The sequence below is a fragment of the Sinocyclocheilus rhinocerous genome, unplaced genomic scaffold (assembly GCF_001515625.1).
Source record: "Sinocyclocheilus rhinocerous isolate Xijiao unplaced genomic scaffold, SAMN03320098_v1.1 scaffold53, whole genome shotgun sequence".
NCBI lineage: Eukaryota > Metazoa > Chordata > Actinopteri > Cypriniformes > Cyprinidae > Sinocyclocheilus > Sinocyclocheilus rhinocerous.
This window is the reverse complement of record NW_015645538.1, coordinates 347163-374546: the sequence shown is the minus strand read 5'-3', so window position 1 is coordinate 374546 and position 27384 is coordinate 347163. Positions and strand designations below refer to the sequence as shown.

Sequence of the window (27384 nt, the reverse complement as noted above, 5' to 3'; positions counted from 1 at the left end):
GTATTTGAGGCTGAGAACACTGTACAAAGTGGGAGCTTGCAGTTGTTTTGGGGATATTCCACTCAAAAATGATAATTTACTCACCTTTGTGTTGTTCCAAACCTGTATGACTTTATTTCCTCTGTGGAACACAAAAGAAGATATTATAAACAATGTCTGAACTGTTAATATAATGAAAGTCAATAGGACAAAAACCCACTGAGACATTTTTCAGAACTTATCCTTTATGTTCCAAAGAAAGAAAGGCATAGTTTGTTAATTTTTGTTGGTGTAACCAAATGCATTTTGCTTGATAAAGGTTAAATAGCTTACCCATTTTGTCATTGTATTGTTTGAACATGCAGAGATCCACTGACAGGAAAAGTGTGTGTTGTGAATCTGGTTTTGATTTGTGTCTTCTACATTCTCAGAATTTGTGTCTTCTACATTTTCAGTCTTGGTTAGTGATCTGCAGCAGGTACACTGAAAATGAGGCAAACATGTGGTAACATCTAAATGTTAAATTGTGATTTAAAAGACAGAAGAGGAAAATAAATAATGATTTAAAAGACAGAAGAGGAAAACAACTTGCCCACAAAACATGTTTTGCATTTTGTCTGAAAAAAGCATTGCACAAAATTACTAGGAACAAAAGAAGAAACAGTATTAGTCAGCATGGAATTTGTTAAATAAGTGTAATCCTGCTCATCTCTAAAGTTAGCTCTTGAAGCTCAGTTGGAGATAACTTAGTTTGGAAAATACTTTTTAGAAAATGCTAAAAAATTCAGTGCATCCTTATAGAGTTGTATGACAGTGTAATTCAGTGCAAACTCTTTGCCATGACAGACGGCCCCAGGGGGTCATAACAATCACGAGGGCAAAGTAATCCCACTGTGTTCCCTGCACAGCTGTTTTCTGTCGACGCACACTCACAGCTCTGACTTCCTTCTCTTTTTTTGTTCATTGACTACCAACAGAAACAAGCAGGAATTTGTTCTTTTGTGTTGAGGAAGTGACAGAACATCCATGACTACAATAAGTGATAATTAGGAGTAGAAGACTGAATGATATCCTTAGCAAGAATAAAACCTTCACAGTAAAGATTTACCCCCAAACTACTATACACAAGGTGTCAAACTTTATAAACAGCCACATTATTCTTGGTAAACACCAGAGGAATGAACTAATGTGTTGTCTGCTTTCAGTGCACAGAAAATGTATGTTGAAATGTGTTGTTAAGACAGAGCACTTGGCAGCCTGCATGGGGGATGAGAACAAATATGCCAAGAGTCTTGTGATTTTATGAATGAATTACTGGAAAACAGAAGATAATCTGAGAATTAATAAAGCAGATGTCATGAGATGAGTAACATGCATGCTTTTGGTTTTACTGTTGGACCGAACCCACCTCCTCCTGGGGTTTGGGTAAAGCGATAAGGGTTGGCCAAAATCATTATGGGAGTGAAGTTTTACCTTAAGGATATTTTCGTAACTTTAGGTTCATGCTTGTTTTGACATTTCTTTAGGATAACATCTTGAAATCACAAGTTTGGGGGCTCCGAATGACTGATGGTGGTTGGTGGGAGTTGAAGGGTCAAGTTCCGCCTGACTAAATTTCCCAATGCCTTACAAGAAATCATGTTTGTCAGTGACTGCTACGAAATGTCAATCTCAGCTTCAAAGCACTATATTCTTAGTTTAAATAATGTTTCTGAGGTTTGTTTCCAGCTTTCATTGCTGTCGTCTATGTTTTAGCGTTCGTGTTCCAGCTTGTTTGCTCTGTTTGATTGGTGTGACCAGGTTGGGTTTTATAGTCTGTACTAAGAACATGAAGTTGGATAAAAGCCAGACAGTACGTTGAACGTCTAAACTCTGGAATTTTGCTCATATCTCAGTGGCAACGACACAAGGATAATAAGTGAAAGGGATAAAGACCATATAATGGGGTGAACAATGGGGTAAAACTTGTGAAAACCATGTGTTTGAGCCGTAGGTTCACAGCTCAGCTTCAATAACTTTCCTCACTAAAGGAGAACTTGAAAGAAAAACTAATTTAGTGGGGCATGTGAATACCTTCACCCTAAAATCCACCATGTCAATCTGCAGACAAAACACAACACTGTTATTTTTGTTTCTTTATTTGGCAAAGCTATCTGATTAAGGGGCATGGTAATGTTTGAAAAAGAGCCCATATTGTGAGTTGTGGACTAGCATGGGACTCCATATGCAGTATTCAGATGGAACTTAATAGACAGTGACTGCTTTACTCTAGGGATGATGACATTTAAATAAACAGCACATTGCATACTCACCACAGACCTGGCCAGACATCCCACTCACTGATAGCTAGAAGCGTTTAGCCTCATGCTGTTTATGGTACCACATGTTTATTGGTGTTGATCCAGGTATTAACTCGGCCTTGTTTCCCACGAATCTCAAGAGAAAGTGAAAAGAATATGCTTACAGATAATTACTATCCCATAGACGACAGTCTCCGAAGAAGTATGACTGCATTTAAGTTTGATCATGATTTGTTTGAAAAGGGCATGAAGAACTTGTTATGGACGATGCAGCGTAAGAAAGAACTACTCAGAGCTTTCTTCTTATTGCTTGTTCCTTCAGGGATGATTGTAATGATAAAGTAAGGCGAGTCTGGGAAAAGGTTTAGAGTTCTTATGGTACTGGCAAACATCCATAACCCAAGCCAAGTGCCATTTCTTGTTCATGTGTGGCAAAACATTTCGGTTTATACTATGTTCCATGATGCTGTCAATCAAACACACTCCTCTACACTAAGAAATAACGTAATGTGTTTTGTATCTAAAATAACCTCCATGATTATGAAACTGAGACTGACCATTTAAAATAAATGCTAGTCATACATTATAGTGCATTAATTTCTGTGTGGAAAATATACAGAAGCAAGTTTTTCCACTTTAAATAAATAAATACATAAATAAAATAAATTCATTTTAAGAAAAAAGTCATGCCTATGAGATAAGAATTCAAAATTACGACATAAAAATCTGAAATTTTAATGCCATAATTGGCTTTTTATCTCATAATTTCAACTTTTAATGTCATAATTATAATTTACCAAAGCATGATTTTTTTCTTATATGTGGTGGAAATGGACTACCATAGATTTCTGATATGGCGCTTTGTATGAAACTAGCGAAAGTAGTGCCGGATTCAGTTATCCTTTTGAGTGGACAGATATCTAGTGTTGTGTAACGCTGAGTCAACAGAGTATTCACCTCACTGAATACAACATTTAAGGATTAGATCAGACAGAAATAGTTCCTTAGGGAAAACATTGAAGGTTACCACTTTATACAGTGTGTCTAGGTGTAAATGACAATGGGAAAGAGCTTTCACAACTGGAAATTTGTTAAGTTTTTCTGCTCTGACATCTGATATTTACCTTTCTCCCTAAAAAGTTCAAAGTAAATGGAGTCAGACAAATCCAGATAAGCCTAAGGCATATGAGGTGGGCTTCTTGGGCTCAACTCCCAGGTGTAGTCTGGATATCATTCACATTCCCTGAAGAAAACAATACTGACACTGATCACCTTGGTCTTTTCTAAACAGCTGTATAAATGAATAACATGTAAAAGGAAAAACCTGACAGATTATTTTTTTCAGCCTAAAGAAGTACTGTAGATTCTCGGGTCAGTTCCCATCCTCTGTACTTTAAAACCGAGTTCTGTGGAGGGTCAGCACTTAAGGGACTCCTGTGTGTCCAGGGGCCTTAAGTCCCATAAATACACAGTGACCCAGAGGTTTAGAAGATTTCCATATGATCCTGAGGAATAATCATCAAGAGACTGATGTTTTTTATAGTGCCAGCCTTGATCCTGAAACGGATGCTCCATGTCTGCCTGTTACTGAATTAAGAAAGAACAGTTTCCTTTTTCAAGCATTCCAAGAATAAATCACATTTTGGATCTTACTACTTTCACTTTGAAAAGATCTGTTATATGACATACACTACTGTTCAAAGATGTTGGGACAGTATGTTTTTTGTTTTTCTTTTTTGAAAATTAAAGAAATGAACACTTGTACTCAGCAAGGATGCATTCATTTGAAGTGACAGTAAAGACCTTATAATAAAAAAAATGCTAAAATAAAAATGTACAACATGCTGTTCTTTTGAACGTTCTATTTATCAAAAAATCCTGAAAAAATGTATTACAATTTCCACAAAAATATTAAGCAGCACAACTCATTTCAACATTGATAATAATAATAAATGTTTCTTGAGCATCAGATCAGCACATTACTGATTTAAATGGTGAGTCACACTAGTAGTAAGTTATCAAATCTAAATAAATTCTGAGAAAATGTTGCAGAAAAATATCTGTTAACCAAATGTCTTCCTGACCTCTTGAGCCTGACAGAACCAGCTTCACAGATGTTTCTGCCGACTCTTCATTCATTAACATCTCAGTCTCTGGTAATCTCACAGTATCACATATGTCACGAAAAGACAGGATGCTTGGGAAAAAAGAAATGTCCTGGTGAATAGTCTCACATAACTGACAAATGGCAATAGTATGTGAGAAGCAATACAAAGATCTCAAGTTACTGACACTGCTTCTTTTCAATGGGAAACAATGTCCTCTATGGTTCAGTGAGGTGACTGAGCTGTGATGCAGTGAAGATGGCCAGATAATGTTCAAAGCATTAATTGTATTTGTGAAATGAAGACAAGTCATAATTGATGGCTAACATGCTGTGACAGTCACTTTCTGACTGGTGTGAATGTAAGATCATCAGAAAGACAGACATGTTGAGTGATCTGTCCAGAAACTGACCTCCGCATTGCTTGCCATGTAAAATTTGACGTTTTTAAAAAAAAATTTGTATAAATAATAGCTAAATCTAATCTGCTTTGTCTTCGCAGGTGTCGAGGATGACCAATATAATTTTGACTATGATTCCACTCAAACCTCGGAGTACGACTACAATTCAACATTCGAGTTCTCGTTCTTCAGTAGGTTTTCAATTTTCACAGTTTTAATATTATTTCACATTTTATTACCTAAAAAGTTTCACATTAGGTTTGTTTAAATTTGACCATTATGTTCCTCAGACTTGATCAGATTAGTAAGTATATCAGCTAATGGCAAGTGGGCCAGAGACCCCCCTTGTTCTAGTCATAGACCCCCTAGTTATCTCTACCACCAGACTGAGGGCTGAGGGGTCACCTATAACTGCACCCCAGAGTGTCATTTATTATTACAGCAAGATGTCGACACCTCCATGACACTGAACAGGAATTAATGATTTAAAATAAATCTTAGTCATACACTAATTATGCAAACATTTCTGTGGAAAAGTATTAGAAATGTCCAAAAGATGGGGGGTTGAAGTCGTAAAGTGCCTTTTTTCCCTTTAAAATTATTAAATACATAACCGTTTTTGAAAATGTAATAAAATAATTTATAAAATTCTAAAAAGATGTAAAATTATCTAGCAAATTCAGTCTAAAGGGACAAGAAAAGTCTCAATATATAACTATAGGAATGAATTAAAAGATCATATCAATATACTGATCATCATCAGTGATAACATATATTATAAATATGATGTCTTTTGTAGATAGATTTCATACTTTGTACGTTTTATGAATCTTTATGAAAATACTTTATGAAAGTCATACATTTATTCAGCAAGGATACAATCAATCACATTATAAAACAGATAAGAGTACTTACTGTATTGATCAAATAAATGCAGAGACGAACTTATTACAAATACATAAAAAAATAATTCAAACTAACCTCAAACCTTTGAACAGTACAGTAGTGTATGTGTATATTTATTTGCATGAAGCTTAACCATTGCTGTTTTTTATGACCCACTGTATTTGTGTCACTAGGCAATGCCAGCAGTGAAGAACTAGAGAAGTTTTTAATGGGAAGAGAAACAGAGACAGAAACAGAAGCAGAAAAAGAAACAGTTGGAGGTGTGCATGAAGAAAAGCCTACTGAGCCCACAATCTTTGATACGGATCAGGTATTTCTTGAACCACTTCTGTTGCATTACATTATGTACATCTTGATGCATTACAATATGCTGAATACACAAAACACTCACATGTGTCACAGTCCTGAGTAATGTGGTTTGTCTTTCCTGAGAAACAAAGGCCTTGTGTCTTTGAGATGAGACTATGAAAGGGGGCAGGCTTACTTTACCATTTTTTGTGGGCGGACAGAACTCCTCCACACAGGACTTTGAAACGCTGAGGTCAGATGTTCAACATCTGAAACCCTGTATTCACAAAATGACAAACAAATGATAAATCTGCTCAATAATAGAGAAGTGTTATCTTCTATGAAAAATGAGAGAAATATGTCACTGACCTGTTCTTGCACACCAGGAAAAGGAACAAACATTGTGAAATCCTGAGTTGCTGAACTTTTAACATATCTGGACGATTTCAAGAGCACATCGTTTCCATAAAACACATTTATGCTACGTGGTAATTAGAAATTAAATACCTATCTCTATATTTAATGCCAGCACTGTATGCTGTGAAAATATCAGTGGAGGAGATAATATTTATGTTTAATGAGTGCAATAAAACTCTGCTAGGTGAAATGCCATTTTTTATTAGATTAGCTGCGGTGTGTCTGATGAGACACTACAGACCTGCTGACGCGGCAAACTGGGAGTGAACATGAATGTAAACAGGTGTCCCTATAATAAAAAAAAAAAAAACATGAATCCTTTTGAAAGCATCTGCTTCTTATCCTCATGTGTTGGGAAGTTAAACAATGGCTCTGCTCTGCATTAAAGGAAGGCATCTGCAAATAGAGGAAATGCGGAGGGAAAGACAGTCCCAGCGGTGCCACACTCAACCTATTTAAGCATGCACATTTAATTAAACAAGCTACTAATTATACAAAGTCATTTGAATTCCTGTGAGAATGCAAATGCATTTCATTTGCAACATCTGCTTTAAACACACAATGGAAAAAACAAAACACTTTGTCACACTGCCCCACATAGTGGAGAGAACTATAAAACACAAAAGCAGATGATCCACTTGAAAAATGAATGTGTCAACTAGAATCAAATGTACAAACTAGATTGTTGGAAGTACATAAGAGAAGCAAAAATCAAAATGTTTTTTAAAGTCATATAAGAAGATAAGAAGTACACTACCAAACAGGAAGCATTACAAAAGTGTTATCCAGCTCACAACTCACACTCAAATATTGTACATTAAAAGGATAGTCCACCCAAAAATGAAAATTCATTTACTCACCCTCATGTTGTTCCAACCCTGTATGAATTTTTTTTTTCTTCTGTGAAAAAGAAGACATTTTAAAGAATGTTGGTAACCCAACGGTTTCGGTTCCTACTGATTTTCACCAACATTCTTCAAAATAATCTCTTATTTTTGTGTAGACTATCCCTTTAAAATATTAAACCTTAAAATATTAAAATCTTTTTTCTACTTGAATCTTTCACTAGCTTCAACCACAAGCATCTACAAAATCTCAAGCTTGTTCAGCAGCAGTTTATTGACGCAATACCTTTTTTATTATTATTATTTCAGGCATCTCAGTCAACGCCTCTATGTTCCCTTCTTACTTCGGTTCTGATAGTTCATCCGCTGCTCAGACTACTATAGCAGACACACTGCACATTACAGGACCCTGTTACACAATCTGAACAGGTAAGTAAAATTAAACCTGAATCTAATAAAAGTGTTCATTTCCATGTGGGAAATTCAGTAAAATTATTTAAAGAATAAATTAATCAGGGATGCACTCATACTGAAATTCTGGCCCATACTGATAAATGACTGATATTAGCCTATATATCTACAATAAAAGGATCAGGCTAACTCTACAAGCTAAAAAGATTTGTATGCACAACATGATGAAGGCTACATATTCCCATTTAAAATTCTGCTATTTGTTGTGTTTGAATTAAAAAAGGTTTTCACAACAATAGAGGAAGCAATTATGTTTAGGAAGTCATCCTAAACATTATAATATCTAGTGTTTTGAACCATACTATAGTAACGTGTAATATACTGTATGTAGGCCTATTATTTACAACACGTTGTTAATGAATGCTACAGCATACTGTAGTATTAACTATAGTGAACTGATAAACTGTAATAAATACTGTAGTATACTTTAGTTTTTACTACAGTAAACTGTAGTGTATTGTAGTATAATATACCCATAGTTGTAGAAAACTTAATACAGTATTGGGTAAAATAATTTGTTCAATTTGTACGTTTTACTATAGTTGTTATATTTCACAGCAACTATAGAATTACCACAGCAAATTAATTCAAGTACTTTACTATAGTATGGTTCAAAAATACTATAGTATTTACTATAAATTACTATAGTATTTTTTTATGTGGGTGCTGTTAAAAAAAACCCACTGACCTTTGTGGCGTACCCTACTTCACGATTTATCTGTATGTAGGCGCGCTGAAAATTGTTGCCGGAAACTAAAAGTTGTGCGAACCCGTCCCACGGTAGTTCGTAGCTGAACGTTATAATCAAACGAACTGAGTGATTACTTGGGTATTATGTAAATGAGGTTATGTGTGTTGTCTGAAACGGTGTTTGCTGCGTGTTGAAGTAACACGCTTACTGCTATTTTGTTATCACTCCGACATGGGCACTTAAAAGTAGGAATATATAGACTAATGCACTTAAGGGTTTCTTTGCAATATAACCTATAGTTATCCCTTAAAGTTAGATTATCTAAATCTTTAAAAAAAAAAAGATTAAAAAGTGTATTGTGCATCCCTAAAATTAAATGTATGATATAAACATTAATGTTAAGTGTAGAAATTGGGTGAGATAGAATAGCATGTATGTGAATGAATTTATTTGAATGGGCTGCTGAAACGGTGGTGAACAGTTGTGTGATTCTCTTTGCAGCCTGCAGAGGGCACTCAAACATTGGTGGTGTAACAGGAGCAACGGTACAGGAGCAATGTACTGTGATTTGAAATGATTAAAATGATTAGACTTCTTGACACTCATTAAGTTGCAGTACATTGCTTTATGTGCTCTCTGCTCTCCACCCAATACAGCTGCACTCATCATGAGATATATATCTAGCCAATAAACAAGCGATAACATCTTTTAATATTTTAGACTCAGTAGCTTTCTGTTTCTCCAATTATTCTAGAAGTCCAGGAAGAAGAAGAGCAGACGAACAGATAACCTGAATGAAAGACATGTGGACATCCAGTACAGACAGACACACACATGCACATGCCCTCACAGAGCTCAAGCAAAAACAACGTTGCATCCATGACAAACCATGACAACACACAGCTTGCAAGCTGTAAATGAAAAGACACATTGTTCGCTATTCTTTGTCACAGCAAAACAGACGCACAGAGGTCAGAGGTCTCATAGGCTGGATGAGTGGAATGGAATATGAATGTGAAATAGGGCTAAACTAAATGACAGGTTCTTTTGTGGGTATTTGTTCAGGTTGTGACTCAGAGGTGATTTGAGGAGCCTGAATAACAAAGAAACTGAGAAAAACAAGATCTTTCTCTTTTTTAATGCACAGATGTGCAGGCTGTTCACTGTCATGTAAACCAATGCAATTTTTGGCAATAATCAAAAGAATTTTAATACATTTGTCTCTTTTATGAAACTTTGTTTAAGCATATTTTTTTTATCAATAATGTGCACATCCTTTGATTGCCATGACAAAAATACATGTGTCAAAGATGTAATTGAGAAACAAGAAAATCAGTCATCAGTGTTACATAATGTACAATTTTAGTATGCCAATTTTATCTTAAAGCAAAGCTTTACACAAACTAACTTGGATTCACGTTATGTTTGGGAAACACACTGAAGTTTTACAATTAGACTCAGCTTTTCTAGTCATTTTAAGCATCATGACCTCTTGCAGATATTACATGTAGGCACTTTCCTTCACCACTGCACTTCTAAGCCTCACTATTTCTTCAGTAATCCTCCATACAAGCACATTTTTTTTTTAATTTTGTAATGGATTTATTATTATAAACATTTTTTTTTTTACAAATAAGGATGGTGATTTACACCAAAATGCACATGAATTTGTGAGCCAGTTGAGCTTTTTTATGTGTGTATTGCAAGTATTACATACAACAATAATAAAACAGTGCATTGACATAAATAAGGAAATTTACTTTTGGTACTTAAGTACTTTTAAAAGCAAGTACTTCTGTACTTTTACTTAAGTAAAAATCTGTCTTTACAACTTTTACTTGTAATGGAGTAATATTTGACCAGCAGTATCTGTACTTTCACTTAAGTAATGGAGTTGTGTACTTTGTCCGCCTCTGGTTGTTACCAATACTGAATAAATATTTTTTCAAGTAATAAACTGCTGTCTATATTTCTCTAATGACTGAGATCACACAGATGATACAAAACATGCTGAAAAAAATGCATTATTCATTATTCAGAATATTATGTCTGTTAAACCTGATAAATTTTCAAATGCAGTCACATTGTTCTGTATTCAAGGCCATACATACACTCCTTCATCAATAAGGAGGCAAACACTATACTGGGTCACATTCTAAGAGATAGTCAGTGGTTAGTCAGCATTAGTCAATTAAAAGCACTTGAAAACATGCCACAAATGTGTCAGGAATAGCCTTTCTGTATCAACAGCACACATTAACTTCCGGCCTCTTTTCTGCACTTATTCATTTAACTGCTGACAGTGGGTGTCAATCAGATCATTAAAACAGGAGAAAAAAAATCATGCAGCCTGTACATGCGTCAGCCGGTTTCAGCATCAATCTGTAAGATATTCATGATTTTTAGCTGTTATTCAGCCTGAGTCAATAGGTCAGTGGGAGAAAACACAGACAGAGGCGTCTAGGGGTTTATAAACAAACAGAGTAAGGTCAGAAACATTGTAATGTGGCTCAGCGCTGAGGACGACAGGCAATATCTAAAATGGATTCTTATCAGAACTCTTCAGACAGTTTATGTTCTGTACTGCTCATTTTAAAGCAGCTCTCTGAGATGTGAATCCGATAAAGGGAGCCAGTTCTGCTCCGGAAAATCTCACTGGCTGAATCTGACGTTTTAGTCAGCCGATATGTTCTCTTTTCAAAGACTGGCTCTTAAAGGATAAGGAATGAGGAATAGATCAGACTGACTTCCAGACAGGGTACCAGACTACAATTGTTCAGATAAACTGCAGTCTTTTCTCTGCTGAAAACAATAGAAACCATCACATAAGTTCAAATGCTTTTCACTACAAATACCATATACCTAACATTACAAATCATCAACTGTTAACCATTAAAACCATTACCTGTAGTGTTTTGGGCCATATTCCACTTTATTTAGTGGTTTTAGTTTACTACCAATAGAAGGCAACACAATACCAGTAGAGACCCACAGGGACCATTACAGCTTCCATTTAAACCAATACAATTCCTATTTTAACCATAAAAACCATTACAATGGATTCTATTTTTTCTTTTCTTTCAGCAGGGTTCTCTAAATTGCTCACCAAACATAACTTTTCAGGGCATGTGCGCAAAATTATAATTGCAAAAGAGTTGCTCATTGTTGAAATATGCTTAAAATAATCACATAAGATGAAAAAAACCCAGATATGGTGGTCTAGAGACAGAAATCATCCCCTAATGTTGAGATCACATGATCAGTAGCATCATGCAATTGACTAACTTTTAATAATAATAGCAAAAACAAAAACTTCATTTAGCATGTTCAGTCAGTGGCTTAAGTGCATCAAAAGCATGAACGTAAAGGTGCATCTAAATGAAAAAATCAAACCACAGACACAACAGCATTATCTAGAGTGATGTACATGTGTGCTATTCAGTTCAGAAAGAATGAGTGAGTAATAAAATACCTAAACAAGTAGTACCTGATGTTTTTTATGAAACAAACAACTTTCATTTGAATCAGTGAATCAGTTAGTAAACCAATTTCATCCATGCAGGCCAATCAGTGTCAGTAAAGAGTTAAAAACCACTGGTGCTACTGGGATGAATAAGAACCAGATAAACAAAAGCTACTTTTAAGGAGCTATTTATGCCTGACTTGTCTGTGAAAATGACTTTTGTTGGTGTAACCTAATGTAGAAAAGTTGATTCTTTTATATGAAATCATTGAATCATTAAATCACAGTGTAGTGAGGTTCGTTGCAAACTGAAAAAACAGGTTCTGTGAGTCTTTAACTTCACTATAATTTAATAGAAACCTGTATTTGAACAAAGTTATCTACAAAGATCTAATAAAGTCTTTTTTTTAATTTTTTTATCTCTGTCAATGTTACTTTTTTTTTTATTTAATTTGTGAATCAGTGGGTTTAAACAGCCAGTCTGATGTTTCATCCAGAATAACTGATCATTCGCACTCATGGTCATGCTCCAGTGATGATTCATTTCAGTCATGTTCTTTGTTTTCCTGCCCCATTGTGTTTCCATATCAACACTTTCATATCAGTTTTGACAATTGTAAGGTAAAGACCAGCTGAGGACGGCGAGGAAAAGGAGAGATGAGGCGAGTTTTTCTTCATCTCTCACCGTGCACAGTCAGACCACTTTCAGCTCTGTTCTAAACAGACCAAAGCCAGCAGAATCAGAAACGTGATTTGCCACTGTAATTGATCAATGCAAGCAAAAATCTGGTGGGACTTGGCCACAGTTACAAAGTATCACTTCAGCTGATGATGTCACAATGCATTCTTCACATCCTGCCTTTAAAAACTGTCGAGTTCTGTCTGTTAAATCTATTTAATGGATTCTGTGATGTGTTTACATTGTGATTTATATCATTTGATGGCAAATTAATTATGTGACTTCTCTCTGGACATTTTCTTGGCATGTCATATTTAATTATCAGATCAGAAATGTTTGCTCCACATTAAGTGTGGTCTTGACAGGTTTATTCTAAGTTAATTCGAAGCTCTGTTCTGAAGGTTCTTTTTTTTAGTATGAAACAGAACAAAATTCTAAAATTATACTTTTAGGGTTACAGCAGCTTACCAGTAACCTTAAACAGACAGTTCACCCAAAAACGAAAAGTTTATCATCATTTACTCATATGGTTTTTTCTGTGGAACATAAAAGAAAATACTTTAAAGAATGTTGGTAACCAAACAGTTTTGGTTCCCACTGGCGAAAATATGGTCAGTTAATAATGGTAATTTTAGATTACCTTTCGGATTTAATTATAAAACCCTTTATAATCTATAATAACATTAAACTTATTTCATATTTTCTCTAAACCTTTTTGGATATTAAGACAATTCTGGCCAAATTAAAGAGTTTAGTTTTTATTAGGTAACTTTACATTCAATTAGTTTTTAAAAGGTAACTTTACATTCTTAAGGACTCTACGCCAGGCCAATCAGTGTCAGTAAAGAGTTAAAAACCACTGGTGCTACTGGGATGAATAAGAACCAGATAAACAAAAGCTACTTTTAAGGAGCTATTTATGCCTGACTTGTCTGTGAAAATGACTTTTGTTGGTGTAACCTAATGTAGAAAGGTTGATTCTTTTATATGAAATCATTGAATCATTAAATCACAGTGTAGTGAGGTTCGTTGCAAACTGAAAAAACAGGTTCTGTGAGTCTTTAACTTCACTATAATTTAATAGAAACCTGTATTTGAACAAAGTTATCTACAAAGATCTAATAAAGTCTTTTTTTTAATTTTTTAATCTCTGTCAATGTTACTTTTTTTTAAATTTAATTTGTGAATCAGTGGGTTTAAACAGCCAGTCTGATGTTTCATCCAGAATAACTGATCATTCGCACTCATGGTCATGCTCCAGTGATGATTCATTTCAGTCATGTTCTTTGTTTTCCTGCCCCATTGTGTTTCCATATCAACACTTTCATATCAGTTTTGACAATTGTAAGGTAAAGACCAGCTGAGGACGGCGAGGAAAAGGAGAGATGAGGCGAGTTTTTCTTCATCTCTCACCGTGCACAGTCAGACCACTTTCAGCTCTGTTCTAAACAGACCAAAGCCAGCAGAATCAGAAACGTGATTTGCCACTGTAATTGATCAATGCAAGCAAAAATCTGGTGGGACTTGGCCACAGTTACAAAGTATCACTTCAGCTGATGATGTCACAATGCATTCTTCACATCCTGCCTTTAAAAACTGTCGAGTTCTGTCTGTTAAATCTATTTAATGGATTCTGTGATGTGTTTACATTGTGATTTATATCATTTGATGGCAAATTAATTATGTGACTTCTCTCTGGACATTTTCTTGGCATGTCATATTTAATTATCAGATCAGAAATGTTTGCTCCACATTAAGTGTGGTCTTGACAGGTTTATTCTAAGTTAATTCGAAGCTCTGTTCTGAAGGTTCTTTTTTTTAGTATGAAACAGAACAAAATTCTAAAATTATACTTTTAGGGTTACAGCAGCTTACCAGTAACCTTAAACAGACAGTTCACCCAAAAACGAAAAGTTTATCATCATTTACTCATATGGTTTTTTCTGTGGAACATAAAAGAAAATACTTTAAAGAATGTTGGTAACCAAACAGTTTTGGTTCCCACTGGCGAAAATATGGTCAGTTAATAATGGTAATTTTAGATTACCTTTCGGATTTAATTATAAAACCCTTTATAATCTATAATAACATTAAACTTATTTCATATTTTCTCTAAACCTTTTTGGATATTAAGATCTGTCTGGCCAAATTAAAGAGTTTAGTTTTTATTAGGTAACTTTACATTCAATTAGTTTTTAAAAGGTAACTTTACATTCTTAAGGACTCTACGCCGCTTACATTTCTTTTCAGGAGCACTTGTGCTCCTACTTAAAAAAAATAAAAATAAATTAGAAACACCTTCTGATCATTGACAGAAATTAACCTTCCCAAAGGCGATATTTGACTCCTTAAAGGTTTTTTTTAACCTTTGTAATGCCTCTAACTTTATTAAATGTGTCATCTTTTGTGCCCAAAAATTTCGATTTATAAACTTTTATGAAAATTTTAATCAACCAATAAATTCATTAAAAATAATAAGATACAATCAGTAAGAATGAAACCAGCATCAACAATTCATCTCTGCACAGCACAGAAGAGCACAAATGTGGTATTAAAGAATATTTACAGACTTTTTGACAAGAAAAAGTATTAATGCATTTCATAATAACAATGTTATGAAATTAATGTTTTAAATATAAAGTTTTGAATATAGAAATATTAAAGGAGACATATTATGCCCCTTTTTACAATATGTAATATAAGTCTCTGGTGTCCCCAGAATGTGTCCGTGAAGTTTCAGCTCAAAATACCCCACAGATCATTTACATATCATTTTGAAAATGCCTATTTTGAGTGGAAGCAGAAACATGCTCTTTTTCGGCCCTGTCTCTTTAAATGCAAATGAGCTGCTGCTCCCCACCCCATTTTCCAGAATAGAGCTACGCCATTACAGCTCATACCTGCTAAAAATATCTGTTTTGGTTCTGATTATCATTTTTATCGCCTGAAATCATGCGTTTTAAACCAAATGACGGCGCCGTGGGTGGAAACTTACAGATTAAAGGGCCGGTAATATTGTAATGAGATACCTTTGCCATGTCACCAAGGGAGCGAAATCAGACGCGCTCATTTTCTCAGATGCTTGCAGAAAAAGGCTTCCCAAAACAAAGTTACTGGGTTAATCTTTTTCACGTTTCCTTGGTTGATAGATGCACCGGGGACCTGATTATAGCACTTAAAACCTGGAAAAGTCAGATTTTCATGATATGTCACCTTTAAACGATTTAAATTACTCAATTTATACTTAACAATAAAATAAAACAATAAATAAAACAGAAACCGCCAGTAGGTGGCAGCAAGTCACTGTCTTTGTCACTGAATCATTAATTCAATCGATTCGTTCAAACGGCTGATTCATTTAGGAATGAAGCAAAGGTGACTCTCTTTATGAATGGGTCATTGAAACATTGACTCACTAGATTTGTTCAAAAACGCAGATTCATTCATAAACGAAACAGCGCGCAGTGTTTGCTTGAAGATGCACAGCAGCTCAGCTGTGACTTTGTTTGGAACTATTTTCGTTGACGAAATAGAGCACAATTAGACAGTAGTGTTCCTAAAATGTAAGTCACTTAATATTAACTTTTGTATAAAATCAAAAATGTCTAAAATTGTCTATAAATTCAATTTCACATTTGCAAACACGATCTGTGCTGTGAAGAGCAGCAGGCACACTGATAGAGAAGGATTTCTATTGGCTGCAGTCTGCAGGTATTATGGCCAATCACAAAAAATCGCTTTCGTAGTCTTCTGAATGGATAAAATATAGAAATCACTTTAATTAGCAAATAAACCTAACCAGTTGGAAATGAAACTCTGTCCCCCCTCGAAATTCACTCCCCGGACTCCGCCCCCCGGGGTTTTTTTTTTTCCGAGTAGAGTTTTGCCAGTGAAAAACTATTTGAAGGAATTGACAGGATTTTGTTTGATTAACACAATACATTTCCTAGTTTTTTAAAAATAGCTTAGAAATGTAAAAGAAAGATTTACTGATTTTGTATACCGGATAAGAGCTGTTGCTGACAAAATATCAACACACAACCCCAAGAATGAGCATTTAGGAACCTTGACACTATCTATGGTTGTATCTGAATGGCAAATATGGGACACACATAGATGCACATGTTTGTGAGCAATAGTGGCATTCACATTCATGGACTGATTTGGGACGTCATACATTTTGTATAAACCTGGCTCCTCCGTGTGCTCCACAAGGTTACTGTGCTAACCAGGTGAAGGGTTGAATAATGGTCTGACAATCCAAAGATGTGGATCTGTGGCAGATCTAGCGCTGCTGAATAATGCAAGGAGCAAACAGTCAGCGCACACACATTAACACACACGCACACACCCATATAGGATTTTGTTTGATTAACACAATACATTTCCTAGTTTTTTAAAAATAGCTTAGAAATGTAAAAGAAAGATTTACTGATTTTGTATACCGGATAAGAGCTGTTGCTGACAAAATATCAACACACAACCCCAAGAATGAGCATTTAGGAACCTTGACACTATCTATGGTTGTATCTGAATGGCAAATATGGGACACACATAGATGCACATGTTTGTGAGCAATAGTGGCATTCACATTCATGGACTGATTTGGGACGTCATACATTTTGTATAAACCTGGCTCCTCCGTGTGCTCCACAAGGTTACTGTGCTAACCAGGTGAAGGGTTGAATAATGGTCTGACAATCCAAAGATGTGGATCTGTGGCAGATCTAGCGCTGCTGAATAATGCAAGGAGCAAACAGTCAGCGCACACACATTAACACACACGCACACACACATATACATCTCTCAATGAAGGACCACTCAGTATCAGATATTTAAAATATCGTCTGTAATTTGTGTTAATTACAGTAAATATCAGTTTTACTCCGATGTTGATACTTGGACTGTTTTCAATTTTTAATACTTGGACACTTTTTAAACTGATGATGATGTTGAATATGAATAATACATTTTTCACCTTTCTGAAATCACATCACATAGAGAGCAAGTGAATGGATTTCAGTGCATTACATACATACATTTCTGTGGGAGGTTAAAAATGAAAGCAGACCTAGCTCTGTTAAAAGACCAGTTCACCCAAAATCGAACATTTGCTTAAAAATTATAAGGACATCCAAGATGTAGATGAGTTTGTTTCTTCATCAGAGCAGTTTTGGAGAAATTGATCATTACAGCACCTGTTCACCAATGGATCCTCTGCAGTGAATTTTTCACTGGAGAAATCAATATTAAATGTTAAAAACACCTTAATAATGGATTTGTTTCTTACAAATAGCTTGTTAATTGGAGTCACAAGGATTACTTGTAGATTATTGCAATGTTTTTATCAGTGGTTTGGACGCTTATTCTGATGGCACCTATTCATTGCAGAGGATCCATTGGTGAGTGAATGAAGTAATGCTATTTTTCTCTAAATTTGTTCTGATGAAAAATCTGGCCTGAGGGTGAGTACATTTTTCTCTGTTTCTTTAAGGTGACAGAACTGATTAACATGAACTCTTGACTACGTAAAGATGAATTCCCTATGGACTAGTGGTAGATGTATTGATGGTATGGATGAGCCCCTTATATGTTCACACTTAAATAAATACATTTGTACCTTCACTTTAATGGCTCCCGCTCTTCCGTTTTCACAAGAATGTGAGCTTTGGCATGAGAAGAGCGGAGCTTTAATTATGAGCTGCTGAGAAGATGAGTGACTCCCCCAGAGGAGAGAAATGAGACACACTGAGGTGGTGAAAATGTCAGACATCTGACCGCACCTAATCAGAATGTACGACATTGTAGAAGATCTGTCTTCATCCTGTCATGGTCTGTTCAGGACGTTATGAGAAAAAAATCCAGAGTGAAATAATGAGCAAGAATTAAGAGAATTCTTAGAATACTTTAGAAATGAACTGTGAGATTACATTTTTTTAAATGTAATTATTAGCTATGCTTGATCCTTCAGTTCATATTTGTCAGGTAATTATTTTAAAAGAGATTTAAAATAAAAAAAACGGACAAAAGGCAAAACTACTTTTAATAAAAGAATTACGCAGTCAATTTAAGAGATAAAAGATTCAGAGAAACTATAACATTTGAGATGTAGTCTGTAAAATGTTTTTCTTTTGACATCACATTTAAATATCTAAACTTGTGATTTTGGATAACTATGCTGTCATTTCATCACAGCACTTTTTGCAGAAACATTCTGTCCATTTATTTAAGATGCCAAATACTCACATATTGCATCACAATTCAAAAACAAAAAACAGTGTTGTCAAACACAAAACATTTGACACGTTTCAAGTTAATCTTGGCATACAAAGGTCAGAACAAGGCAGTGTTGGATGAAAATTGATCCATTTTTATTCTGAAGAGCATTGACAGATGAGATATAGGTCAGATGTATATAGGAGAATGGCACCTGATGAAATATGGTCACAACCCAATGTGACACCTGGACATATATAATATTCTATGTGTGAATATATATATGTGGGCAAGGGCTTTTATATTTTTATAGATAATTATATGGTGAATATATTGGTGAACTGCCATTGCCAATTAGAGGGGTGTAACCTTCTAGACATCAGTGGAATTGACTGCCCACTCACAGAGGTGATTCATAAAACCTTTCATTAAAAAAAAAACTTTCGTTGATGCTCATGTTTTTACAGCACGCATTTACTGATGTCGACTCTTTAGCTATTGTGCTCACTGTTGCTAAAGGTTCACAGAACTTTTGACACAACAACAAACAGAGAAAATGCCAAGACTGACTTTTAAGTACATGAACGACACACTTATGGAGTTATGCAGTTTTAAAGAGAGAGAAAAGAATATAAAGACATATTGTACTTCATGATCTTACAGGTCATTTGTAACCCTTTTTGGGCATCTTAATGTCACAAGGTTGCTCAATTTACCTAAATTCACTTTACACTCTTGAAAATGATCTTTAAAAAGGTCCTAATTGGCATTTAGATTCATGAAGAATCTGACATCAAACCTTTCATCCCTTGAACAAAGACTATTGGAACCTTTTTTTTTTAAGATTATGTACTTAAATGAAACAGTGTTCTTTTCATTAAGTAAAGAGGACAAGATGCATGATTACATACAACCACAGTAATTTCAAACAATTGCATACCAATAACTAAATTAAATAAATTCTCTTAGCGGACAAACAGCGGATTTAAACTGCACGGATGTCAAAGCGATATCATCTCTGATTCAAACCGACTCCCAGCTGGTTCTTTAAAAAAAAAACAGCCTACTGAATACGGATGCAGTGACGTTACGTGAATACATCAGGTAGCAGGAGCATCGTATAAATAGAGTAAGTTTCCCAGCTACCCAGTGAAGCAATAGAAAGCGGCAACAAGAGCACAAGCGCCGAGAAAAACTTTCAACGCTGTTATCGCTAAAACAGAAAATAGTTATAAAAAGGATTTTGTATTTTAAATTCTCAGTTTTACCTTACTGACGCCAAAGCATTCAGCACCATGGACAGCGTCCGCGCGGCGGTTTACCTGAGCGTGTTCCTCTCGCTGCTCTGCGTCTGCAGGGGTCAGATGTCACTGGACAACCGACTGAGCGCGCAAGAGGAGCAGTTCATCAAAAGAGACCTGGTAAGAGAATAAACGAGAGTGTCATATGGCATAACTCAACAAGCACATTTTCAACCTGTTGACGCAAAAAAAGTTTCCTACATCTGAAAAACAGCATGTGAGCAGCGTAAAACAATCAGGATTGAGTTCTCTACATTGAATGGGTTCAGAAATTTCAAGTGAAGCTATGTTCATCACTATGAAAGCATGAAATTCGCTGTAACTTCAAATTTCATAGTAGAAATAGCTGTTACTAAGGTTTCACTTGGATAAATATAAGAAATGAATCTTTAAATTCTCGTTTCTAATCTATCTGTCTTCGAAATTCATGCTTTCTCTCCGTTTATCGTGTTTAGGCTGAGGCGCTCGATGAACTTTTGGATGGAGATCAGGACAATCGGATATCTGTGGAGAAAAAAGCTAGTGTCATCCCAAGGGTAAATTCGTTCATTTTTAATGTTTTCTTAGAAATAGCGTTCATCATCAAGTAGAAGAGGTTGATTAAACAAGTATCTAATGCGATGCATCGTGTTTCTTAGTGTGATGTGGGGGAGCGCTGCGCCATGAAGCACGGACCGCGCATCGGGCGACTGTGTGATTGCATGCGAGGAACAGCCTGCAATACTTTCTTCTTGCGCTGCTACTGATAGAGCTCGCGCAGCTCTCTTCTCTCTCAGGCACTGTGCTAATTAAACTCGTGACAGCAATGCTTGGGACACCTCATCTATTTAACGCGTGAAATTACATGGGTGATGTATTCAGTACTGTTGTTTTGTTCGTAAACTTGTCTATGTGTATATGATTAAACGTGTTTATTTTAAGTTAATAAAACGTCTTTAAGGCTCATTCGTTCTGAACACTGTCTAGCCTACTCTAAATGAAAGTAGGTTATGTATACATTCTCTTTGAGTTTATAATGTAACTGTTTAATAAAACCGTAAAAACTGTTAGAATAAGGTCTGAGGTGAGTCATTACAGCCAGGTAATGGGTGCGATCAATGATGACAACAAGTGTCATCATCAACAGCTAAAATCTCGATTTGAATAATCATTAATCATTGGTTTCTAATGAATCTTATAATAACAAAAGGCTGAGATTTAATTAACTGTTTGATGGAAATGATGTCAACGATTTTTCGGAGCGCAATCTACCAAAATTGTCTTCTTACGCCTTTGGCGAAGTTAGCGGTCATCTTAATCTTTAAAAGCGTCAGAGGTTTGTAATTATATTTGTGATAGATATCTAATGCAGTGACAGTCCGATACTCATCGGAAATCGCTAGAGATCGTACAGTTGCTATGGTTACCTTTATCCTCTCAGGCAAACAAGACTTAGCGAGCGTCTGTTTAGCGCAAAACTTGTAAGATAACTTTTGTGGTTAGTGGTTACTGAAACGTTGCTTGAAAACGCTGCTGAAATATACGTATAAAATAATTCATAGCCTACTTTATATATTTTTAAACAAAGCTATACATTTTCTCAGAAACACTTTACAATAACCATAATTAAGAATAACTAGCCTACATTACATAATGCAAGCAGATCCCTGGATGAAAAGCCTGGTCCTAGATCTAGACTCATTCTGTTTCTTAAATCCTCTTTGAAACAAATAGGATTAGGCTGCTGTGAGATCTGTCCACAGCAAATGATGTGGACACCAATCACTATTATAAGAATTGAAGAAAGTGTCTCAGAGGGAAGGGAAATCTACATATAATGGCCGTGATAAATCCTCGACAATCTCATCATCCCGCTCTTTCAGCAGGGGTGATCAATGTGACGGTGACCGTGATTTCACCAAGTACAACATGTTCCTGGATCAACACTCCTATCAACCAATCAGAATTGAGGGATAACTTTTCAGGAAATATCTGTTTTAGGCTTACAATCAGGGTTAGGGTGCTTCTACACCCTTGTTAATCAGATATAATTTTTCACTGTTTTTAGGAATAAATTATGGGTAGGGTTAGCTAGGTTTAGGGGTAGGGATTGGGTTAAGTCTATATTTTTGGACAGTTATGTTGATCCAGGAACATGTCTTACTTGGCAAAATCACGGCGACCTCAATGTGACGTAGAAGCAGGTAAGACCTTTTAAATCCCACAAGACTTTGCGTGAAAACTCATGCCGGACCCCTCGCGACTAGAAGCACTCCTACGTGACTATAATAAAAATACAATGTCAAATTTATCTATACTTCTCGTAGCGCTTCACTGTGCTGTATACATTTATTCTAAAATCAGCGGCGTGGATTCAAGACCGCCAGACTACGAACCGACCGGACCGTTCACTGACGACGCGACAGAAGCGGTGAGTGGAGATAGGCTACTGCGCGCAGGCAATTTGGACCGCAGGTCGTTGGATAATCGGAAAACTTACTGTTTATTTCAGACAAGAGCTGTGACAGAATATAACGCAAATCTTCAAAGACAGGTCGTTTTGAAGAGAAAGTTCAACCGTCTTCCAGGCGTATGCAGACGTCTCAAGAGGAGGAGGATAACCATTCTGGTACTTCACTTTTGCTTATTAGAAGTCTGTAGGCCTATAGCTGTGAAAAACACGACTGTTGTGTATGTTCTGCATGAAAGTAACATAAGTTATACAAAATTTTGGATTTAAAGGGATAGTTCAATTAAACAATAACGTGTGTTATTATTTATTCACCCTCAAGTTGTTTCATGCATGTATGAGGTTCTGAACGATGTTTGTATACACAAACATTGCTGGTAGCTACAGACTTATGGAAAAGAAATACTATGGATGTCAATGGCTGTTGAGTTAGAAACATTATTCAAAATATCATCTTTTGTATTCAACAGAAGAAATGCATTCATACACGTTTGGAACAACTTGAGGGTGAATAAATACAAATTATTTTCATTTTTAGGTCAGCTATACCTTTAAGAAGGAAGACCACATGAAAAAAATAAAAATAAAAAAAGTAAAACAATGGCTTGTAGTAGAAGTTCCCAGACTTTTTTTTTTGGCAGGTGAACACTTAGACCGCAAATTCTTTAAGTACTTTCTGAGAGGCAGACTAATATTTTCTTAGTTGTTACTTGTGACACATCTTAATGGTCATTATTTTAATGGGAATTATAAAATTCCAAGTCCCTCGGGTTTTTAAAACCCAGGGTAGGAAACTCTGGGTTCAAGTCAGTGTACACTTGAGCAAAAACAGGTGGAGTTGAGAAACATTTCTTACCATTTGCCATTTTGTTCCTCTCCACAGTGTAACACAGCAAAGTTCTGTTCTGCGACGACACGTTCTCAGCATGGCCACATCTGCTCCTGTCCAAAAGGATCAAAGTGCACTCATTTCTTTTTATGGAGTTTGTGACCTCTTCTTTTTTTTTTACTTTCATCACACAATACATAATTTTCCATCATGACAGAATCACACGACACCAGACAAGCCATTTTGTTCCTCTCCACAGTGTAACACAGCAAAGTTCTGTTCTGCGACGACACGTTCTCAGCATGGCCACATCTGCTCCTGTCCAAAAGGATCAAAGTGCACTCATTTCTTTTTATGGAGTTTGTGACCTCTTCTTTTTTTTTACTTTCATCACACAATACATAATTTTCCATCATGACAGAATCACACGACACCAGACTAGGGCAGACAATTCCTTTTTCCCATTTATTCCTCAGTTCATTATCAACAGAGGACAGGAAATATCACTCATCTTTCATAAAAATACACCTTTTACATTTCAAGTAGATCATTAAAATCAGTTATGGGACAAAGTTCAATTAAATTCACATGGCTTCCTTTTTAACTTGAGTTAAAAAAAAACACACCAATCAGCCTTAATAAAAAGGCATTATCCTGTCAAACCAATCATAATGTAAATAAACTTATGGGGAAAAGTTAGAAATGTACCTCTGTACCCAAACCCGGGAGAGTAAAGTCTTTCTGAAGATGATGGCACAAAATATCACCTTCAACAAACGAGATGCATATCCAATATTGAATTTTGCTGTGAAGTGCTTGCAAAATAAAGAAACAAAAAATAATAATAAAATAAAATTGTGGGTTGATTTCAATACATCTCATCCTCTTCATTTCAAATCAAGCAGCTTTAACATACACTACAATGCAGTCTTGCATATATCAGTCAGATATGAGTACAGAGCTGGTATTTTTAAGAATGGCATTATGAACCAAGACGTTTGTTCACATAATTTTATATAAAATATTTCTTTGTACTCAGGATGGCAAAGACTCAAAGTAAACGCCATAAATGGAAAAAAAGGAAAAAGAAAAAAAAACCAAAAACTATAATAAAGAGCACCTACAAGTCTCTAAAGAACTTGTGAAAAACACTATAAAAGTATATACTGAAAATAAGGATTTAACAAACAGCAACTGCACATATAAGATTAATTAAATTACTGATAATGTTCCTGGAAGAAACATGTCGATGTTAATGGATGGACGAGTTTGGAGAAAGTCTGGAAAAAGACATCTGTGATTTCATGAATGGTAGCGTGTTCCAAAATGAATGAAGCCAAATGAACAAACCCCAAAACTTTGATATTCACTGAAACTCACCCTGACTAACATAAACCCATTGTGATGAAACACAAAATCGTATATTCTTTCAAGACTTTGACCATATAGTTCATTCTCGGCTTGAGAAAATACTTGATGTGCTTTTGGATTATTGAAAACATGCAACACACACCCATATTTTGTTCTACACACATCACCTTCACAGCATTTTAAAAAGAACAGGTATACACAGATCTGTACATCTTCTGTTACAAAATAGGGACTAGACTCCTGTCTTGCACAATGTTTGCTGATTTGATGGGATGATCTTGAGATTCACATCTAGTTAGTTAAATCCTGCACAGAAGCAGCATCCACAAGTAATGTCAGTCTCGGGAGTAAGAGCACATTGTGCCCGTTCAGAGCTTTGTCTTTGTGCGTCCAGTAAGATGAAACCAGTGATAAAGTCTGGAAGCCTCCATGAACTGTGGGGTTATGCCTTTTGCTGAGAGTTTATAACACCAGGCCACAGGCCCATTAACTTTTAGTACAGTCCGGTCTACTAAATAGACTCTATCTGTCGCCGAACCTTGTCTGAGGCTTGGCGGTCAAGTGAGCGTTGTCTAGCGACCACCAGTATTGCAAAGACAACAGTGAGAGCCAGCATTACGCCCTCAAATTTCCAAAAGAGATGCTCCTCCATTTTGGTAGAGCGACAGCTGAATCGAAAACAAAGAGAAAGAGTGAAGTAAAGTAGTATGATTTTTAGCTGGCTGGATTAATAATATTGTAAGCCAGATAAACATTTGCTATTTTGCTTTCCAAACTGTGAACAAAATCACTTTTGGGCATAGTAGCACAAAACAGACATTTAAGTTGTAGCTATTGGGAAAGCCATGGTGACTCTTTTATTAAATGTAATAAATTACCCGTGGGTTTAGAACATGCAAACAAAACAAAACAACTTAATATGCTCAATATGCAAAATTTGCATAAATGTATATGGTTGGAGAACCGGCTACTGTTATCCAAAAAAAATAGGATATATATTTTTGGTGGAGAGCCACTCACCTCTTGTATTCATCTCTGTTAGATTTAGTGCAGTTGATCTTTTCTACAAATCCTGTTTGGCTGCAGGCTGGTATAGTTTTCTGTAAAAATGACAGCAGGTTTACAAGGTAAGCAGAGGAAACTTTTAAATTAATTCACAAGTTATGTTTGCTCTACTGCTGTGTGTGTGTGTGTGTGTGTGTGTGTGTACACATTTTATGCATTGAAGAGTTCAAGAATGTACAAAATATTTATATTTTAAATAAATGCCGTTCTTAAGCAGCATAACTGTTCTCAACACTAATAATAGTAAAAAATGTTTCTTGAGCCCCAGATCAGAAATCATTAGAATGATTTCTGAAGGATCATGTGACACTGAAGACTGGAGTAATGGCTGCTGAAAATTCGGCTTTGCCATCACAGCAATAAATGACACTTTAAAATATATTAAAATAGAAAATGGCTATTTTCAATTGTAATATTGTAAATAAATCAATGTGGCCTCGGTTAGTATACAATACCTTTTTTTATTAAAAACATTAAAAAAAACCTTTTCAGGGCTCCAGACTCATTCTTCCCACTGGTCGCTCGAGCACATGATTTGGTCGCAATTTTTATTTATTTTTTTGCTACAACATGGGATTAATCAATGCATGCTGATGAACTTTTATCATAGTTTATAGTTATATGGAAACGAAAGGACGTAGACATGTGGTGGCGTGTTAGAACGAGCCGTTTTAGGTAGGCGTGGTTGACTCTTAACTTTTATAAAGAATATCTCTTTGGATTTGAGACTTTAGTCTTTGCAACTTTACAGATCTTCTTTATGCACCAAAAAAATTGAAATTGCATCATATGATCCCTTTAACAAAAACGAATAAGATGAGGCATACACCTCATGTTGTATTACATACGACTAATAAATTACAGAACGTTTAGCAAACACTGAGGAATCAAATAAAAAAAATGTATAAAAAAGAGCTTCCATAGCATAACGTGAGGTAAACAGCAGAGATAACAAGCTTTTCAAAATGAAAACAAAAAGAAAAGTAAAACTAAACTTGCTGTCGGTGACAGGGCTTTTGAACAATTGTGTGTGTGTGTGTGTGTATACCTTTTTTTATTAAAAACATTAAAAAAAAACCTTTTCAGGGCTCCAGACTCATTCTTCCCACTGGTCGCTCGAGCACATGATTTGGTCGCAATTTTTATTTATTTTTTTGCTACAACATGGGATTAATCAATGCATGCTGATGAACTTTTATCATAGTTTATAGTTATATGGAAACGAAAGTGGTTAACATTCAACTTGTTCTTTTTCTTCAGTAGGCTATTTGTGAATTTGAATTTTTGAACGGGAGTTCCTCTTGCTGTTATAAGCCGGTCTTCGGATGCTTTCACTTTTGAACTCACGATCTTGTCACGTTTTACAATAAGCCACAGCGCGAAGTTGATGTATTTCCTCAGCGACCAGCACGGATCAGCTCTAGGCATGACGAAGCGGATATCGTCCTCCTTTGGAAGGCCAAACAAAGTAGTTTCGCTTTCACAACGAAACACACAGAACACAAACGCGTCTTCACAACATGGACATGGCGGCAGCAACAATACTACAGCGAGAATAAAAGTTACACCTTCTTTCTTTGCGTGAACATTTGGACGGCGTTATGCAAAT

At 35.7% G+C, this 27384-nt stretch overlaps 2 protein-coding genes across 2 annotated transcripts in view; one reads left to right on the top strand and one right to left on the bottom strand.

The window, feature by feature from the left end:
- The first annotated feature begins 19947 nt into the window (after positions 1–19947).
- On the top strand, positions 19948–21036 carry cart4 (cocaine- and amphetamine-regulated transcript 4). Its single transcript, XM_016509728.1, has 3 exons — positions 19948–20181; positions 20517–20597; positions 20700–21036. Exons 1-3 carry the CDS (start codon positions 20056–20058, stop codon positions 20805–20807), a joined length of 315 nt encoding a protein of 104 aa, XP_016365214.1. The 5' UTR covers positions 19948–20055; the 3' UTR covers positions 20808–21036.
- A 2677-nt stretch (positions 21037–23713) lies between these two features.
- The window catches only part of LOC107706175 (protein JTB-like), a 6355-nt gene continuing 2684 nt past the window's right edge, over positions 23714–27384 (bottom strand). The window contains exons 5-6 of the mRNA XM_016509777.1: positions 25731–25810; positions 23714–25378 (exon numbers count right to left, since the gene is read on the bottom strand). Of these exons, the coding sequence (XP_016365263.1) occupies positions 25222–25378; positions 25731–25810 (237 nt within the window). The 3' untranslated portion in view covers positions 23714–25221. The remainder of the gene's footprint in view (positions 25379–25730; positions 25811–27384) is intronic.